Below are 21,098 nucleotides of genomic sequence, written 5' to 3'. Positions count from 1 at the left end.
CAACAGCATGTACACACTTATTCCAAGATGTATCTGAAGTTGCTGTCAGAAGGGAATGTAGGGAAGCCTTTCTCATGCACACAGACAGAGGAAGCACCTTGTGTGCACATCAGAACATTTATTTACTTTTTGGACCCCAGTCTGCAACTCTTGGGGAATTATTTAAAATCTACATAGCAGATAAAGTAAAGGTAAAGGGACCCCTGACCATTAGGTCCAGTCGTGGCCGACTCTGGGGTTGCGGCACTCATCTCACTTTACTGGCCAAGGGAGCCGGCGTACAGCTTCCGGGTCATGTGGCCAGCATGACTAAGCCACTTCTGGCAAACCAGAGCAGCACACGGAAACACCATTTACCTTCCCGCTGGAGTGGTACCTATTTATCTACTTGCACTTTGACGTGCTTTCAAACTGCTAGGTGGGCAGGAGCAGGGACTGAGCAACAGGAACTCACCCCGTCACAGGGATTCGAACTGCCAACCTTCTGACCGGCAAGTCCTAGGCTCTGTGGTTTAACCCACAGCGCCACCTGTGTCCCTACATAGCAGATAGCTGACTTAATTCAAACCCCATCTCATCCCCTTTTTAACAGGTTGCGGTGTTAAGTGCAAAGAAAACCCTCTGGAGCTCGTGTTTGTGATTGACAGTTCGGAAAGCGTCGGGCCCGAGAACTTTGACCGGATCAAACGGTTTGTGAAAACGGTGATTGACGCCGTCACCGTCAACCAAGCTACGGCTCGCGTCGGCATCATCAACTTCAGCCACAAAGTCGAGCTGGTGTCCACTTTGCAGCAGTTCCCCAATAAGGACAGCTTGAAAAGTGCCGTTGATGCCATGCAGTACCTGGGAGAAGGCACATTCACTGCCACAGCTCTCAGCAACGCTATTGATGTGTTCCAGGCCGCCCGGCCAGGGGTGAGGAAGGTGGCTATTGTGATAACGGACGGGCAAGCAGATCGCCGCGATCAGAATTCGCTGGAGGTAGTTGTGAAGAACGCCCACGCTCTCAACATTGAAATCTTTGTCATTGGGGTGGTTCAGAAGAGCGATCCCAATTTTGAAAGTTTCCGGAAAGATCTGGACCTCATTGCTTCAGACCCAGATCCAGAGCACGTCTACCAGATAGATGATTTCATGACCCTGCAAGGTAAGAGGGAGCAACCTCTCTGGAATGTTATTTGCTGGAATATTAGCAATGCATATTGGTATTATAAATGTTAGTTGCTATAGATAGCAGCGGGAGCTTTTGCATGATGATAAAGTATAATAAGGAACATCAGCAATGCTTGTTTTTAGTGTGTGTATATATTCAGAATACCTATATAGCTATGGAAGCATTTCATCCTGGTATGTTGCTAACTGTTGCATTTGCTGACTTCCTTGTTTTAATGTTTGCATGCAAAATCGTTTTAATCAACGTTTTAATCAATCGTTTTAATCAGTCCTTAAAACTTCCCTAAACAGGGCTGCCTTCAGATGTCTTCTAAAAGCCAGATAGTTGTTTATTTCCCTGACATCTGAAGGGAGGGGGTTCCACAGGAAGGGCGCCACTACCGAGAAGGCCCTCTGCCTGTAGTATGTGAAGGGTGAAGGGAATTGTAGTTCTGGGAGAGAGAAACTTCCGTTCCCTTGATTCTTTGGGGGATGGCATGTGTTTTAAAAGTTTTTAAAGTATGGGGTGTACAAAGCTCTAGCCCAGGCATAGGCAAACTCAGCCCTCCAGATGTTTTGGGACTACAACTCCCATCATCCCTGACCACTGGTCCTGTTAGCTAGGGATGGTGGGAGTTATAGTCCCAAATATCTGGAGGGCCGAGTTTGCCTATGCCTGCTCTAGTCTGTCTGCTCTTCCCCCACATCCCAGGTTTTCTCCTCAGCTGAGCTCTACTTCTCAGTTAGCTCAGCTGTGTAAAAAGTAGTAGTGTGATATTGCAGAGAGGTATGTGGCAAGCACTCTTCACTTCTTTATAAAGATTAGATTCTTATTCTGCCTGCTAGGGTTCTCTTCCTTCCATGGTGGCTTACAAGTAGTATTAAATCCATTACAGTGGAACCCTGGTTGTTGAACTTAATCCATTCTGGGAGTCGGTTCAACTCCCGGAACCGTTTGAAAACCAATGTGCAGCTTCTGATTGGCTGCAGGAGCTTCCTGCACACAAGTGGAAGCGGTGGTGGAAGTTTGGCTTCCAAAAAACGTTCGGAAACCGGAACACTTACTTTCGGGTTTTTGGCTTTCGGAAGCCGATTTGTTTGTCAACCAAGCCATTCAAGATCCAAGGTTCCACTGTAGAAAGAACCCAACAATGGACAATGTCGACATTGAAAATGTCCTCAGTAGTCTTCCCAAAGAACAGTAGTAGAATGGCCCAGGAGGGATGGAGGTGAAGAGTTCATCTGGCGATGGTCTTCTCCGGAGGGGACCTTCTCCTGCCTCCTCCTTACTCCTGCAGTCCTTCCCACAAGACAGTTTAATGCCCATAAGTTCACTCTCTTTGCATAAAAATATACAATCTTAACCCTCCCACAACACGTACACATCATACAGTGGAGCGGACCTCAATTTAAACAGGGGTGAGGAGCCTGTGGTGTTGGGACTATAATTCCCATGGGCCAAATTTTGTGGGATTGCTATAAAACGTAGGGAACAAGCTGCCATATCATCATGATTAAGGTTTTAAATGACAACTTCAGGTTATATTTTAGTGAGTAAGATCTAATCTGTATATTTTAACTGCTGCTATATCTGTACTGTCCCTGTTATACCAAACTGCCAATTTAAATATATCCCTATTGTGTTCTGATTTTGTATGTGAACTGGAACTGGTCTGTGACCAAAATAATAAATTCATTCATATAATTCCCATGGTCCCTGACCACTAGCCATGCCAGCTGGGGCTGCTGGGAGTCCAACAACATCTGGAGGGCCCCTGGTTGAAGCAAACGGGCCTGTCACCATCAGCTCGGTCTCATTCCTGGTCGATGTGTATTTCCATCTAACAGCATTGACTTTTTCAAACCCTTCCAGCTCTTGAGAATAAGATCTTCAAACAAATTTGTGAGAATGATTTCAATTCCTACATCACCAAAGTGCTCAGCTCAGCCCTTTCTCCAGGACTTGAGACAAGAACACAGCACACTGGTCACTTTTCTGTAGTTGAGACACATGAGCCTTACGTCCCTCCACGTAAGCCAGAAGATACTGATTTTGTAAGTATTTCTAAAGATTTGTGCTTATATAGGAAGGGCTATAGCTGAGTAATAAAGCATGTCTTTTCTTTTCTTTTTTGCACTTAGGAGTTCCCAGGTTTCAATTCTTGGCCTTGGTATTTAAGTTCACCTAGTTTTACCATGAAGGCTGGAAAGTTTTGTCATTTTTCCAATCTTCAGTTCGGCAAATTTCTGCAGGAATTTGTATTCAAAAAATCGTCCTGAAAATTCTTCAGCATTCAAGAGCAAATTTTCCCTAACAAATACATTTTTGCATACAATAGATGAATGTACACATTTTTGCAAGCAATTTCTCCTAATACAATGCATCTTTATATGTTATTTTCACTAATACATTAATTTTTGCCATACACATTCATTTTCATACACTTTGGTTGGTTGGAGAACTGCACTGAAAAAACGGATGAATGATGGCTGTGTTTTAAATTTTCATATTGTTTCAGAAATTGCGAGTTTGATAGATCTGAGATGTGAACTGAATAGAATTTCCCCCTATTCCCATTTGCCACTGACATTTAATTCTTTATTTCCTTTTCTATAGCTATCGCCAGGGGTTCCTAGTGAGAAAGGAGTGTCGTATTCTGAATGGGACCGCTATGTTACTACAGCTCCTCCTAAGCAACTTCCTGATAGTCACAGGCAACCAGCTGCCCCTTCTGTTCATGAGACACAAGAGTTTTTTGAATTCAGAACTCCCAAGCCAGATATAACTCGCATATCTAATGTAACTAGAGATGTGCAACCTCTGCCAGCTGTTCTGCAGCCTCATACGAAAGGTGTGAAAAGATTCTTCTAATGGAAAGTGTTAAGGGATAGAATCCTAGAAGTTGGAAGGCACCATGCGCCTCATCTGGTACAGCCTCTTGCAATGCAGAAATCTTTCACCCAATATAGGGCTTGAACCCACAGCCCTGAGATTAAGAGTCTCATGATCTACCAACTGAGCTATGTACAGACTTTATGGGCCTTTATGGGTCTTGAGTTTGCTTATACAGTCATACCTTGGTTTTCAAACAGCTTAGTGTATGGGCCACCTCCCCACAAAGTTGAAGTTATAGAGGTAGCAAAACTGAAGGCTATCACATGGCAACAGAACAAGGCCACCAGTTAAGGGGAAAGCTTTCTTCCTCTTTTCATAGATCACTTCATGGCCTGAAGCAGGTAAAGACAGAATAAAGCACAGGTTTTTAGCATGTCATCAGTGGGTTTGTGGGACATAACAGCCACAAGAGGGGCACATTAACTAGACAGAGTTTTGTATGTCCAATCCCAGCCTGGGAGTAAATGCCATTGACATGTTGTCCCAGGTTATGTGTGTGCAAGAGTGCCTAGTCAGTAAATGATAGAACGAAATAAGCCTCTGTAGTTGAATGGAACGCGGACAAACTTGAAGGGCTTCAACACAGAACGTAAAAAGAAAACTATGGTACAATGGCATTACGTCTTCTAGGGTTGGGGAAGAGGGACGATAGCTGTCAGTTAGTGCTGTGTACAGCCCAGCTCTGTAGCAAAACTGGCAGAACCGGCAAACACAGGAGTAAGCTAGGTTTGCCTTGGTTGTAGAAAAGAGGGGAGTGGCTGTTGTTTACAGATACACCCTCCCATTACCAAATACCTCAGGTGCACCTATTCACAGCACCATAGCAGGGGAAGACAAGGCCCAAGATTTTGTGCTTCTGTAGAATTTGAGCAGGTCTCTGTAGATGTAAAAAAACAACAACACACAACCAAAAACAAAATCCAATCCATTTTGTTTCCAGATGACAGATGTTTCGAACCAATGAAAACTGGAGACTGCCGAGACTATACAATGATGTGGTATTATGCCAAGGATGTAAATTCTTGTGCTCGCTTTTGGTATGGAGGCTGCGACGGTAACCAAAATAGGTTTGAGACAGAACAGGAATGCCGGGAAACCTGTGTTCGTGACTGAGCAGGTACGTCATGTTAATAGCAAGACCTCTGCCAAAGAGTGTTTTCCTTGTAAGAGTCAGGCGCAAATCTTATATGGACAAGAGATCATGCTGACTCTTCTCTGACTTTGCAATTATAGTACCTTAAACAAGTGTTAGTGCCTCTAAAATCTATTTATCTCTTGCCTGCCTTTTCTTTAAAAAGTTCAAGGCTGCTTGTTGGAAGTTTGACCAGGAGGGAGTTAATATTTAGAGCTGCACTAGTTAAGAGCAGAATACTCTTATTACAGAAGTGAAAAGGTTCCATTGACGTATTTCAGGTATGAATGTTGTTTTTGTGTTCTTTTACAGAGAGAACTCGAGCTTTGAGAAGAAAACAAAGTGAGCTATTCCTGGAGTTTGTATAAGAATACTAGAGAGTTCCAAATGCTGTGTTAATGCAAGTACTAGTTTTGTACCACGCCTGCTGCTTTTTACAATGCATTCAGTGGATTTTATAGAACATATTATCTTCGTAATTGATAGCTTCACTCACCAAAAAGCATCTTAATACTTCCGTGTTTGTGTTTTAGCTCTAGTACTGCCCATGGCAGTGTTTCAGGAACTTTTAACAAGAAAGATACCAAGGATTTTAATGTTTAGCTTTAGTAGCGCATGACCTTTTGTTATTTGGAAATGAAGAGCAGAACAATGGAGGATACCTGAAACTGGTAAAATCTGTCAAAGCAACAAGTGGAAAAAAGTGCCTTTGAATGGGAACGCCTACATTTAGCAGCCAAGGATCATCAAAAGACGTGGCATTTGCTTTCTTTCCCTTTAGATGTCTACAGTAGCCAAGATTCCGTTGTAGTGGTGGGCAGCTCAACACACAGGACTGGTGGCCCTCCATATGTATCCTCATCACAACAAGAGCCACCAAGTTACTCCAGTTAAGCTCAGACGAATAACAAAAATGGCTTATGGCCAGATCAGGGCTGGTAATTTTGGGATTTTTGTTAAAGCTAAGTCCACACATTTTTATTTCTCAGGGCTCTTGTACAAATGAGTGCAGTAAAGAGTAGAATCAATTTATAGGGGAATTTTAACAGAAAAAAGCACTGAAAGATGTACATAAGTGTATTTTTTTTGGACCTTACCACTACGCAAAAGTACTGTATAAGCTAAATGGGTAATGATTAAACTGATTATATGAACAAGAGGGGGTGTGTCCACTCTTTTTACATGGAAATGCTGCAGTTATGCATTTGTGTAATTTTCTACATATTGAACACTAAAACATGGATAATTCAATCACCTCCTTTAGGGATGTCCACAGCATGTTTCATTTATGCCATGGTTCCTCATTTAGAAAGTGGTTTGATACACAGCAGTAGTAGTTAACTTGTGGTCCTCTAGCTACTGAGCTACAGTGCTGACCTGTAGTCCAGGATGATAAGACACTGTAGTCCAACATCATCTAGAGGACCAGGTTAGCCACTTCCACCCCCACAGTAGAAGCTTGCTCATGGACTAGTGGATTAGAATTAATGTACATGCCTGTCATTTGCAGTGCCTCCCATTTATACTAATTATTTACATAGACCTAAGCCAGGTGTATCTGGTAAATGTCATGAATGTGCTTATCATCATTCAGCACACAAGGTCTTGCCTTGTTTTCTCTATTATACTCCAATAAGGTTTTGCCCTTGCACTTTATAAACAGCAGAGCCATCAGGTATCATCACATAGGGGCCTTCCAGTGAAGAAATAAATAGCTACCACACCCCACCTGAATCTTGGCCATAGGTTTATTAGTTCACTCTGACACCACACCGAGTCAGGCTCTTTGTGGTGATTTCTAGTTTAAATTTTAAAAAGTAATAAATCTACAGTAGTACAACATAAGTAAACTTTAATTCAGGCACACGGTTAACCTATTGGCGCACAGAGAGATTGTTCTGAAGCTCCAATGAAGAGAGTAGCTGAAAACACAGGATAAAGGGGCTCTCTTGATTTGAGGTAGCAGAGCTGGCAGAATAAGTGGGACCCTATAAAGCTTAGTTTAATTTCTTATCCACCCTTCACCACAACATCCAGGGTGGGCTACAGCAATTTTAAAATACAATGTTAAAAAGAGTTTAAAACAAATATATCAGGTGACAATAGTAAAGTAAACATGTCAGCTGCTGCATCAGAATAAAGTTGAGCTAGATGAGCCAAAGATCTGACAGCTTTTTGATTCTCTTTATATGATCCATCTTTCCAGGAAGAAGCATCATAAACACAGTATCCATCCATATAAGGGGATTTTAACTAGTGTTAGTTACAGTCATGACTAGTATGGGTCCATTTAAATAGTAAAACTCAGATACAACTCAAACACTTTGTATCTCTTGATCCATTGCTCAGAACACTATAATGGAATTCACAACATATACCATTGAAAGCCACAAGGGAGTTCTTTTTTAATTGAGATAAGTTATTTTTATTTGTGCACTTCATTTAAATTAATTGCTAAAAAATGGAGAAAGGCACTTCAAAGATGATATTTAAAAACAGTGATTTATATTTATCACATGAACAAACCAGTCAGCCACCGTTTGCTGTGAAAAAACCCTCAGCCTGTCACTTAAAAACTCAATACACTGCTCAGCAGTTAAGTTTATCTTTTCAGATGTGTTTCTAGTAAGATTTGTACAGTTTGTTGTACACAATATACATTGTTAATACACGAAACACAACAAAAAAAGCTTTACAATCCGAGTATGGTATCATTTTACAATATACATCGAGATCAAGGATGGGACCAGCTTATACTTTCTCCACAGATAGAAGTCTCACAATCTTAACCTTTATTATTATAGTCAAATGGAAACACAAAGAAGTTAGAAGTGTAATATGTACAGAAGTCATCTCATCACTCTGGCAATAAAGTAATTTGAACACTGCTTTAAAAGATGCTTTAAAAATGGTTAAGTGAATTCAACGAAAAGTGATTAAAATAATCTGATTAGGAAACAATTCGCAGAATGTTTTTTCACAAGCTGAACAAGACAAGCACATTTTGTATAACACAAAAGAATACAAAAGCAATGCAGATCAAAACTGATGTTCAGTTCAGCAATGTTCGTATCCACACTATACGCTGGAACTACATTTGTAGCACTTTAATAGTTACGGCTTCCCCCAAAAAATTCTGGGATCTGTTGTTTGCCCCACCCCCTTAGCTACAATTCCCAGCACCTGTAACAAAATACAGTCCCCCAGTTCTTTGGAGAAAGTCATGCTTTAAGCCTATGATGTGGACGTGGCCAACTCAGCTAGTCATTATTTTATGCCAATCCACAAGAGTGTACACCAATACCTAAAGGGATCTCTTGTGCCTTTAGATGCAAACATGCTTTTGTAATTAAGAATACTGGATATTTAATAGAATACTACAATTTCCATCTTTTAGAACCAAGATCAGGGATGTGATGAACGAGGAGGAGTCGAGCTTCAGAATTTGGCAGCTGGGTGCTATTCTGCTTCTCTACACTGAACATACAACACTGAGAGAGAGAAAACAGTTTAAAGAAAAGGGTGGAAGAAAACTTGAACCCCACAGTAATAAGCTGCTTCCCAGAAGATAACCTGTGCCTCCTTCTGCTAAAGGCACTCCTGGTCAAAAAAGTAAATAAATGTTTAGCTGGCTCAGTGGTAGCCTTTGCACTCCCAATACTGAACAACGGTGGCTCACTCAGGCTAAATAATGGTGCGCACTCAGACTTCCAGCTACAGCCGCTGCTTTTGAGGGTTGGGGGGGTGGGTGGGGATCTTCTAGAATGATGTGATATGTAACATGTGGAGGTACCTGGTGGAAATAGATCCAAGTCTTTACTTTGAAAATCAGCAAATAAAACAAGCGCCAATGTATGAAGCAAAACACTGCTCCCTATGTGGTACTATTGTTGCTGTGCCAATACAAATGATGGACAGACCCCAACTGAAATAACTTTAGATGTACAAGTGGGACCTGCGGTAAAATGCTGTAGTGCATCCCCAAGCCCCAAAAAGGGCCATTCCTATTGGGACCTCTAAACAGCATGAAGCAGGAGCCTTGTAGTGATTTTCGGATGTCATGGGGGAAAGGAAAGTTACAGGGGAAAGGAAAGGAATGAGGAATACCCCCAACCACCCTACTAAGGACTTCTGTAACTGTGCTTCAGCAAATAATGTGAAACTGCCTAAGATCCACTGTGGAACAGAAAAATCAGTAGATAATGACTGACAGTAAGGGTGTATGATGGAAAACTGGAATCAGAACAAGAACAATTGAGGGGAGAGAGAAGAAAGGCATAGGTAAGAGTTATGACAGCTGTAAAGAGAGAAGTCAGGTATGCCAGGTTAGTATAGTAAAACAATTTGTTCTTCTTTATCATTTGACATACTATTATCTATAAATACAGCTAATGTTCTTAAATTCATCTAAGTGTTCTGGCTTTGATGATTCTAGGATCAAAGTGTCATGCCACATCTTTGGCTGATCCACGCAGGTAGCAGGTTGTTCTGAGAATAGGAAAGTCTAGACTGAGTGAACCAGCTGACAAAACAAGCCTAATGATGCCCAGGGGCCTTCTATAGGACCCCAAGATGTCCCAACTTGGCAGCAAAGTTCTAAATTCATAGAATTTAGAAATCATGGGATAAAACTGGTGAAGTCCTGAATACCCCAGAATTTTGGTGACCCGGAACTTTAAGAGAAGACCCAGAGCTGTGCAGTCAAGTGTTATTTTGGTCTGGAGAGGTAGTAGAGGCTAGATAATGCCTTATAAGAAAGCACCAAATTCAAATGGAGGTAACAAAGACGCTGGGATGAATCCCGATTCCATAGAGGTTTAAAAAATGGCGCTTGAGCTTGAGGTGTCCTGTCTGGAAATGAAACAGAGAGCCAAGAATTGGAGTAGAGGGAGAAGAAGGCCCAGAAGAAACATGGAATGAAGCTTAGAGACGTAGAAAGAAGAATGAATTGAAGATTATTACAAGAGAAGTCAGAGAATGTGCATTAAGAGTGCATACACAGAACCACCCAGGTAGCCTTGGCCGAGAGGGTTCAGGAGCCACAGCAGTTCAGCTTAGAGACAGCACTCTCCAAGAGCCAACTCATGGTGTTAAGTGGCCCAGGTACAAGTTGAGACCTGCACTCTGTTCACGCTCCTTATGGTGTACCAGGGCAAGTGGCTTGAAGTACTGGTGATTTGGAACCAAAAGAGCATGAACAGTTGCAGAAGTTGATCTTGAGAGGGTTCCAAGTGATAATTCATCTGCCAAGGAGTAGTGAAATAAAGTAACCTGAATTTGCTGAAGCTTGTGCTAATGTAGTATGGAATTCCCTTTCCACCACTGCTGAGTTAACAGCAAGACTAGACATAGGGAGGAAGTTAAACTTAAGGTGTGATTCTGTAGCGGACCATATTAAGATTGGTTCTGTTGAGGCAGTAGCTGCATATTCATTCCTGCAAGAGCTTGCAGAAATTGTACAGGAGCCCTTAGAACACCACGAGTCATCATGCCAATACAAATGACTGTCCAACACACTCCACTTGAGAGAACTATGATCTGGACTTGAGTCTGTGCAAAAGTGACTTGGCTGTTGGGAACCAGAAAAAGGCTACTGAATACTCTAAATCTAACATAACAGAGGGGCTTAAGCCCTGAAGAAACAGCTGTGAAGACAACATAAAACTTTGGGGACTTCACCTCAACCAAAAGGAAAAAAATGTGAAACCTTGGTAAGTTGGGAACAAGAACGTTGCTTTAACGTCTAGAACCTGCCAAGATGCAGGGATCAGAAAATAAATTCAACTGACTGTGGATGCAAACGGGCAATTGTATTCATACATTAAACTTGGGGATACAGGTGAATATGCAATTGTCACTGCAGGAGGGCAAGGAACTGCTAACCTTGCTGGAATTTTGAATAATTATTCTGTGACTCCTACAAGAAACATCCTTCTTAGAAATGTATGCCTAGATTAAATGTGGGCCTCATTCTTGTTTCTGAAGAAACAGATATACTGAAGGAGGCTGAGACTCTGAATTACCAGTTGTGGTTCTTCAAATCAGATTCCTTAAAAGGAACCATCAACATGACACCTGTGACAGTTCAATGGGCATTGTACATATTGGCTCTATTAACTGTGAAGTTTCCATTTGATCCAGGGAAGGGGTTGTTACAAATGAGTTCTGCAAATGGAATACAGACCTGTGGAATTCAGTAGTACTGTTTAAACTATGATTTATTGTCTTTTCTGTTGTCATGGAACATCAAATTCAGACAATTGTTCGGAAGGGGGGTGTAACAGAAGAGGGAGAATGATTAACAGCAGGGGCGTGTGACGAAACATTTGGGTAGATTCTGACATATTTTTAAAATGACATGTTGAGGGGAGAGTTAGAAGCGCTGAAAGAGTGTATGGGGGGAGGGAATGAGATGAGAGAGAATAGAGGCATTGATAAGAGTGTTCAGATATGTATAAACAAGGGGAGAGCAAAATGCCAGGTTTGAGTAGAACACTGATCTTCTTCATGAATTGACTATTTGTTCTGCTGTTATTTCCATAAACAAAAAAGTTTCAATATTTTAAAATTAAGGTGTTTTAGTTTGGGTGTATTCTAGGATTTAAAAGTCTCATCCCATGCATCTTGTAACAATATACACAACTAAGCATATAGAGGGAGAGTCTTATACTATTCACAATAACTCAGTAGTTGTGGCAACAAATTAGGGAAGTCTGGACTCAATGGACCAGCTGAGTTACTGATCTATTGAATTCCCAGGAGCCAGCATCTTGTCTCCTTGGAATGCCAGGAGCGGCCATGTCAATACAAATGATTGTCAAGCACACCCCAGATGAAAGAATATATTAAGCATGCAAGCATGCAGGTGCCGCCTGCAAGAAAATGCTGCTGTGTTTCCCAGCACACAAAAAATAACTGCTCCTGTTCAGGGCTCCCACCAGCCCGGAACGGGTAGCCTTCTATTGTTTTTCAGATCTCACAGGGGAAAGCAGGGGCAAAGTCCTCTCCTCCAAGGCCTTTGGATGCTTAAAAGTATCCGGTAGAAAGTGATGGGAAAGTCCTCTGCCTGAGATCCTGGAGAGTTTCTGCTGGTTCGAGGAGACAATAAAGGGCTAGGTGGACAAGCAGTCTGGCTATAAGGCTGATTTCTGTGTTTTCTATGTTCCTATAGTTAGTGCTAGAAGGCTCAGGTTCCAAACCAGAATGCATATACATATATATTTTCCTTTATTTCTAAAACATCTCTGTATAATGCAGAGAGAAGAGGTTTTTTAATCAGATGCAATATATCTCATCATACTTCCTGTAAGCTGTTAGGTGCCCGAGAAGGTCAATTCCTTCTAACCCCACCCCTATATCTGGTTTGCTTTATCTTCACTCAACTGACATCAATATTCCATGCACCTTGAGGAGAGTTTAATTTTAATTTATTTTAGTTTCTGTAAACCTAGAGAGTCCCTCAAGTATGCAGATATGAGTACCCCTTTGCTGCCAAACTGACAGCAATTCAACTACCTAAACTCATGAATAGAAAGGGTCTAATAATTAACAGACATTCTGATGCTTTAATGCAAAATGACTTAGAATAGTTCACTCTCCCCATCTGAAGATTAGCCACACACTTCACTAAAGCAGTGGCAATTTATACCAGGTGCTTGGAAAATACTTTGAGGTAGATTGCCATGTGACAAGGGTCGGACAGATGAATGCCACTAAAGTCGAAACGAGCAAAAGAAGAGACGGGTATAAACAAGCTGGAGACTAAAAAGATGTTACATATCACATAAGCAAAAATTTATTCTACTACTGAGCAATAGCTTAACATTTGTCTCAGCAATGCATCTGTCACCAGAGATGCTCTGAGAATTTGGCATGCCTATTATTTTTTGCACTTTCCCCTTGTGATGGATTTAACAGAGAAACAGCATGTCTAAAAGCCAAGATCTGCACCATTCTGGAAATTTCAGTTTTCAAAACTTCACAGACAATTCTATAGTATAAATTTTAAAAATCTAGTCTGTTATTTTCATGTGCGGTAAAGCCTACCTAGTTAAGAAGAAACGTTAAGATTGTACTGAGCATTCATTAAGAGCAACAGTGGCAACAGAACAATACTATTATCTCATGCCTAAACAATGGAGAGAGGCAGAGGTGTACTGCATATGGAAACCTCGAAGTAAACAATCTTATAAGACAGTGGTAATTCTCCAGTGCTCCATTTCAATTAAAAAGCACATAGTAATGAGTTCAGGAAACTTGGCGATGATTTCTAACCAGCAAACACCATCAAGTACAAAATCTCACTGTTATCATCAATATGATGAATTTAAGGCAAACATAAAACAAGCCTTGGTAGATCACTTTAGCAGGACTACAGAGCGAGAAAGTCTAAATTTGAAGTTGGGTGGGGAAAAATATTTCAGTATCTAGAGTGTGAGTGCATGATGGCTACAGGAAAACTGCACTACTGTTAAGTTTAGCACAAAGTACACAGCTCCTTCATGTGTGGATAAAGATCTGTTTTAAAACAACCTAACACAACAACACAACCATCTGAAACACACAGGGGAAATCATGTTTTAGACTGACCAAAAGGATGTCACACAAGAAATAGGAATATACTATTAAAGTTGAACTAAATAATAACAGCCATCTAACCCTAAAGGAAACTAACAAACACTTAACATTCTAAACAGGCAACATAACATCACATTATGTTACAAGTCCAGCTGTATAAACAAAGAAAGGTTTTTCTTTTTTCTTTTATTTTAAAAAAGGAATCAATAGCATTAAACCAGAATGGAGCTATGGACAGTTTGCTGCTTCCTATAGTACTATCATAGTAGTTCTTATAGTAATCAACTTTCTGGATGAAGCATGATAAATATATGTGGATATGTTTTTAATTTATCTAGTGAAACTGTGCCCATTATAATACTACAGAACTCAAGATTCTCATTCAAGTTTCTACCTAACCTTCTGCCACATCTCAAACACTCTCAGACTTCCTTCCAATGTATGAAACTAAAACCCAACATATTCACCAACATTCCGAAAATTAGATCTAAATGTTAAACTTTGGCATCTAAGCAGGAGGCTTATTTCTTGACTGCTAACTTTGACAGGATAAGCTTCTGTTTAAATACTCCACATTTGAATCCTTTAGCAAAGAATGCAACAGTATCTAATGTAATTAACTGAAGGTGTCCAAGAATTGACACATTGTTTCATGATAAAAACGACTAAAATACTGCATATTGTGGGTCAATGTGGAAAACAGATATTTGTTTCAATATAAGATTTGTGTGCATACATTACTGAATCAAGATTAAAGACATTTAATTCCTCACTATGAAGTTTTATAGACGTGACCTTGCAGTCCTCATGGCATGTGAAACGACCTTGCTACCAGCATGATTAGAAAAGAATCTGCTGGCTGCAGCCACATGAAGGAACACTTATAATTATTTAAGAAATCCATCTAGCTCCACTGTAAGCTAAATGTTTTAGTTCAGCATTCCATAAGGCGCCTTCAGTGCAGTACCAAACATGTTATTTAGAGGATTTCAAAGGCTTTTCCATTTCAGCTTTGGCTTTTATATCACCCTTTGCTGCATCACTTAAATTTTGCTTTTCTTGATCCTTAGGAGCATCAGGATTGTACCTGAACTGGTACCCATAAGGACGGAGATGATAAAACAAATACTCCAGCTGATACATAGTGGTGGCGTCAACATAATGAAAAGAAACTGCCAGGTCAGAGCAGCAGCCAGGACCCTGCCGTGAAAGAGAAAAAACATGAACAGGCAAGATAAAGAAATAAATGTTTTAAATATATTTTAAGTGTTAATATGGACTATGGTTTGTCACTTAATCAGTGCTCAGGATGTGTTTTTTTGTTATGTAAAAGCAAAAAAAGAGTTTTCTTTTGAAATGTACTTTGTTTCAGAGTTGGTCATAAGAGTACCCAACTATAGCAGAATCACTTTGGGGACATAAGAAAAAGACTATTTCAAACTCTTTCTTCCCCCACCTGCCCAGTTTTATTTGGCAAGATAGCCATAAAGCTTAAGTGTTAGAAAAAATAGATTCAATATAGAAAGGCTCAGATACATTCAAGTGTGTGTGTGTGTGTGCGTATAGAAAACAATCAGAATACATTTCTCAATTGGATGGGCCAACATGACAGTATATGGCAGCTATATATAGACAAAGTTAAAAGGTATTTTCTAGTGGCCTATTTAGACTGTGAAAAGATATTATAATAGCTCCAATCACTGCAAAAATCTTACCTCTATGGGAGGGTAGTAGTTATAATTCCAGTACCAAAAGGTTTTGGGTAGGTATCCCTTAATTAAGTGGTGCTCTGGAACAAATGGATGAAAAGTTTCTTTGCCAGTTGTATCCCTGGAATCTCCAGCTTCTACATTAATACTCTCCATGCATTTGCCTAATGCCAAGTCTTCAATAGAAGAGCTATGAGTACATTTGTTGGTTTTAAAAGCATCCACAAATCTCTTCAGAGCTTCTTTGCTGAGCACATAACCTGCGCCTCCGCTCATGTAGCCCTGTTTCACAAAAGGCTTAAATTTCCTTCCAAAATAAATTGGTTTTTCAGGACTGTGTTTTGAAAGAAGCCACCTCAAGTTGTCCAGTGCAACATACGTGTCATCATCTGCCTTCATGAACCAGTCCGCTTCATCAAGATGGTGATCGTGTACATACTGGAAAGCTTTGATGGTTTTCCAGTACAACTGATCCCTGCCTTCTTTGGTTTTTAATCCCACTGTTGGGAAGTCTTTGTTCTCCTCGGAGCTCATAAATAGCACTCTGTTGCAATGCTGGGCCCAAGTAGCTTTGACATGTTTGGCTTTCGTTTCCAGATTTTGAGGTCCAGTCATCACCCAACAAAGTATTCTTACTTTCTGGTACAATTCTTCAGCAATATTTTTATTTTCATCTGGGATGTGGGGAAGCAAAATTGCAAAATACCATTAGTATGTTAGAATTCTCACACAAGTAGAACACCACATATTTAAGCACTTCCAAATACTTATACAGTGGTACCTTGCAAGACGAAATTAATTCGTTCTGCGAGTTTTTTCGTCTTGCGATTTTTTTGTCTTGCGAAGCACGGATTTTGGAAAAGCTTCAAAAATCACCAAAGTCTTCAAAAACCTCAAAAAAGGCTACCACACCGCGTGCTATGAGTTGCTCCTCGAAGTCAAGTCGCAACTGCACCCCCTGAATGCACGGTTTTAAGAAAAAGGAAACAAACTTGCAAGACAAAGGAAACAAACTTGCAAGACGTTTTCGTCTTGCGAAGCAAGCCCATAGGGAAATTCGTCTTGCGAAGCAACTCAAAAAACGAAAAACTCTTTCGTCTTGCGAGTTTTTCGTCTTACGAGGCATTCGTCTTGCGAGGTACCACTGTATGCCACTTTTTAGAGCTACACCCTCAAAAAACAAAGAATGTTGAACTAAATGACAGATACAATACCTAAGTTGGCACATCAGAAAGGTATATACTGTACTTCTAAAGAAAGCTCAAAACAAACACGGTTTTGCCATAGCTCTGGCAGCCACAATAAGGGGACAGCTGCTCCAGCAGTCTTTATGGTGCAAGATTCTACAAACTTGGAATGTTGAGGGAGGGGTGATACTGAGCAAGGCTAATGGAATAAAGATTTGTAAATGTATGCTGAAAGCTTTGAACTAACCTTGTCTACTCTGCAAATGAACATCACCTCAGTTAAAGTTTATCATGACATCCACTTTCTTTTAAATGATAAATTATGTTAAGATATTCTCCATCCCCTTTAAACAGGATAAGAAAACTATTTCAAGTTCCCAGGCACTTTTACAATATCTGAGTGCCAGAGTTGGGAAGATGGAGAAATTATCAGATTCCCAGATATCAGCACTATGGGGTTTTTTTTGGGGGGGTAGGGGGGTGGTAGAGCCACCAGCAACAAGTTTTCAGCTTTACAAGCTTAAACACAATCATATACGCACTTCCATGAGAATAAGCCACATTTAATGCAATGTAACTCACTTCAAAGTAGATGTGATAATGAGCTGCTGGCTTCTTTAGGCATTTGGTTTCTCTTAGCATTTAATTGTGGACTCAGAACATTTTAATGCTACAAAACAATTGAGGGAAAAACTTAAGCCTGTATCCTAGAAAGAAACATGGATTATTTATTTAGCTTGAATACTTATAACATGGGATATGTGTACAATCCATTTTCGAGGGGAGTACAAGGTTATATATTGTAAAGAAAATTAAACTGTAATGCTCTGTACAGCTGCATAAATATACCTTTATGTTGCCCAGCATCTGCATTGAAATTCATTTGTCCTTTCAGCTGATGGGTTTCATCATCATCATCTGAGTGATGGCCATGAGGATTGTTGTAAAGGAGATGAGGCTCAACTTTAACTTGTTCTTCCAACACTAAACTAAATAGCAAATAACATAAGAAAAATCCAATTGCTGATCCAAATGTAAAGGTCAAAAAATGCATTAAGGATTTAGGAGATGCCATTTCCTGAAGAGATTTCTGCCGAGAGAGAGAAAGAACACTAATTATGTTATGCTTGAAAACATAAGATAAAAATGCAGAAAAACACTGACCATATGAACATACTGTTTCTTTCCATGCAATTAGTTTGTGATTATACCTCATTTTGAAGGTGCCTCATACTTAAGATATTTTACTATGTTTTGAACTAGTATAAAAACATGTTGTTTTTCTAAACATAGTAAAATATAAATCTTGGCCATTTCATAAGAAAGTATAACAATAAAGTAATAACCAACAACGGCCACATCCATAATTTCATGTTTAAAATTTTCCATTTATAAACTTGCTTTAAAATTGGGGAAGTGTGTAATAAAAGGCATCCAAGAAATCTGAAGACTGACAAGTAATATTGGTCAACAACTTACACTGAAAAATATATATTGTGTGTTTCATCTTCTAACAGCACAAATTCAAAGTGTGCATGCTGGGAGAATAGTGTGAGCACCAGTATGGTATAGTGGTTAGAGTGTCACTCATTACTTTTTATATATACACCAGTGTTTATACACTTTTTATCCCACTCCTATCCTGGGAGCAGCAACAGCAAAGAACTGGAACACGTTTTCTAAGAGTTGGTGCAAGTTACACGGCTCCCTCCTTCCCACATATTCCCATACTGGGAGAAGTGGTTAACATATGGGGGGGGGGAAGCATTCCCTAATATTTAAAACTCCACAAGAAAAAGATATGTGCTGGAGGACTAGAACTGCTATAGAAAAGAATACATTTCATAGATGGTGTGATACAAAAAAACTACAGGAAAGTTTAAACATTTTAAAACCACCTTCCTGTAGGACCACAGGTGGTTTTTAAAAAACCCATCCCTTTTTGTCTTTCAGGCTTCTGCACCAACAGCAGCAGAGAGGTACGAAACCATCTAATGAGAAAATCTAGTGCATGTTTAAGCGAAAGTAAGTCTCACTGCATTCAATGGGGCTTTCTCTCAGGTAAACGTACCTCGGACTACAGCCAAACAGATCTATCCTTTGCAAGCAGAAGTACCATATCCTCTACTTTAAATGGGATTTGCTCCTATGTTGCAGCTCATGCAACATGTGCTTTTCAAAATGTTCACAGAAATACTCCCTCGGGGCGGCACCTCGACACAGCAGAGACTTCAGAAACTTCCTGTTTCTGACAGCTGGTTTCCTCAGACAGTGTTATCTAGTGTTATCAAGGCCCAGCGCCTGCCACTCCTGAGGTGGCCTTTACAACCCTGCCAAGCTGCCTCCCCACTTCCTCTTGTGAAATACTCAGCTTCCAGCAAGCTCAAGCAGTAGGCTGGTATAGAGGTAGTTAACCTATAAGATCTCCTTAAACTGAACTTTGATCTGCGGAACTGGCACTGTTGCAGGTGCCACATGATCCCCGTTCCACACTTGTAAGAACTCGCATGTTTTAAGGTGGCAGCACCTACACTTTGGAACTCCATGCCTAGTGATGATAACCAGGCAGGCACCTTCGCAGTCCTCCTTTCGGCACCTTCTAAAAACATGTTTGTTTAGACAGGCTTACCTGGAAATTCAGAAAGTCGAAGTGTGTTTTATCTGTGGCTTCCCACTGTTTTTGAAGGTTGCCAATTCTCCTATTTTTTTTTTATTACTTTATTATTTCCACAGGCCACAATCAAGCAGTGTGTATATAAATTCTATGAAATAAAATGATATCTCCCTCCCAGCACTTATATGGAATCCTGCGCTTCCAAGTATGGGGCTGGGAGCCCTCGGATCCTGGGATGAAACCCAGAAAAGCCGCCCCAGCCCCGCTTTCCTCCAATGGCGACGGGGTGGATCAATCACTACTATAAGATGTAGTAAGCGAGCCCAGCTGCGTTGGGGGGGGGCGGGGAGCTTCTGCCCGTGGGCACAGCTAAGGGGGCCTCCCCCCAAAAAACAGTAAAAATCAATACAAATCTGAGGTCCACCCCAACAAAAAACCCCTCTGGCTACGCCCATGTTTCTGGCCCCAGGGCGCCCCGGCTAAAAGGGCAGTTGACACCTCTCCCTAAAAGCTGCTTGGGAGGCTTCGTCGGGGTCGAACCAGGCCGGAAATCTCCCACCCGCGACATGGTTTCCACACGACACTTGTGACCCCGACCTCGGGGCTCGCCACGCCGCCCTCCCCGCCTCCTCCGGGGCGAGCCCACCTCCCTCTCTTCCCCTCACCTTGCCCCGGGCCTCGGCCAGGACAGCCGAGGTGGGCGGCGCGGGGCGGTGGAAGAAGGCGCCTCCTCCTCGTCGTCCTCCTCCTCTCAGGCGCCCCGGAGCCACGAGAGGCTTCCAGGCGGCGGCGGCGGCGGCGGCGGAAGCGGCGCTCGGGAGCGAGGCCCTGCCACGGCCATCGCGCGAGGGCTCCTCTGAGCAGGCCGGCGCCTACTCGACGCCCATCCTGCTACCCTCGGGCCGCCCGACCTGAGGAAGGAGGAGGAGGAGGAGGAGGGCCTAGGCCGGCCCGCCCCGGAGCCAGCTGCCTCATGAGGCCCGAGGACGGAGCCAACCAGCCCGGCCCGCGGCCCTGCGATGGGGCGGCGCCTGGCCGGCCTCGCTTCCCGCCCACCTGGTGACAGAGCTGAGGGAGGAGGAGCAGCCCGGCGCCGGCGGTTGCTTTCCCTCTCCAGGGCCGTTTTCCGGGGATGGATAACTGGCAGCTTCTGGGTGGAAATACCCTTTAATCCCCGAGGGCTTCATTTCCTCGTGACTCAGCTGCAGCCCGAGGAGTTGTCGCTTAAGGGAGTCGCGCCCTTTGACTAAACAAGCAAACAAATAATAAAAAGTTCTTACTAGGCAACCATAGCCTCGGCCCGGCATTTCATCCCCAAAAGCCAGCTTGTTTTGGGGAACAATAAGCATGCCCATTTGCTTTTTGCTCTTTGCCCTGGGTGCAGGGCACTCCCTGTGTGTTTTATAGGGCTGTTGCAAAAGATAGAATATAAATTATGATTAATTTGGCAGAGCAGGGGTGAGGAAATTCAATCCTGGGGTTCAATGTGGCCCTGTCAAAGGCATAGCCCCCCATCAAAATCAGTACATATCTGAGGTTCTGTGCTCCCCCAACAAAAATCCTGACTGTGCCCCTGTTAAAACTCGGGGCATGAAGTTTACCCCATAATACAGGTCAGCACAGTGTGTGCTGCCATGCAACAGAAGTTGCATTACCTCTTCAGGCTCAGATATAAGTAGCATTTCCTGTAGCAGCCAGAAACAGCTATGCTTGTAGAATGCATGAACAGCCCCAGGGACATGGGCACTCAAGTTACTATTTCAGTTTTCCATGCAGGCGCACCACATCGTACTACATACATGTACCAAGGGGATGCTTAGGATGATTAAAA

At 41.8% G+C, this 21,098-nt stretch overlaps 2 protein-coding genes across 3 annotated transcripts in view; one reads left to right on the top strand and one right to left on the bottom strand.

Moving 5' to 3' along the window:
• Positions 1-13,943, top strand: part of COL28A1 (collagen type XXVIII alpha 1 chain) — an 82,587-nt gene extending 68,644 nt beyond the window's left edge. For both annotated transcript variants that reach the window (XM_079948159.1, XM_079948158.1), the window contains exons 32-36: positions 593-1,147; positions 3,026-3,207; positions 3,770-4,004; positions 4,989-5,165; positions 5,493-13,943. In XM_079948159.1, coding sequence (XP_079804285.1) covers positions 593-1,147; positions 3,026-3,207; positions 3,770-4,004; positions 4,989-5,161 — 1,145 coding nt within the window. In that variant the 3' untranslated portion in view covers positions 5,162-5,165; positions 5,493-13,943. The remainder of the gene's footprint in view (positions 1-592; positions 1,148-3,025; positions 3,208-3,769; positions 4,005-4,988; positions 5,166-5,492) is intronic.
• Positions 12,951-20,306, bottom strand: C1GALT1 (core 1 synthase, glycoprotein-N-acetylgalactosamine 3-beta-galactosyltransferase 1). The gene is made up of 4 exons (XM_079948188.1): positions 19,933-20,306; positions 17,503-17,743; positions 15,473-16,140; positions 12,951-14,957 (listed from the first exon to the last, which is right to left on the bottom strand). Exons 2-4 carry the CDS (start codon positions 17,726-17,728, stop codon positions 14,733-14,735), a joined length of 1,119 nt encoding a protein of 372 aa, XP_079804314.1. The 5' UTR covers positions 17,729-17,743; positions 19,933-20,306; the 3' UTR covers positions 12,951-14,732.
• Positions 20,307-21,098: the final 792 nt, after the last annotated feature.

Source organism: Podarcis cretensis (genome assembly GCF_951804945.1).
Source record: "Podarcis cretensis genome assembly, chromosome: 12".
Lineage (NCBI taxonomy): Eukaryota > Metazoa > Chordata > Lepidosauria > Squamata > Lacertidae > Podarcis > Podarcis cretensis.
The sequence above is the reverse complement of the archived record's forward strand: the minus strand, read 5'-3'. Positions and strand labels throughout refer to the sequence as shown.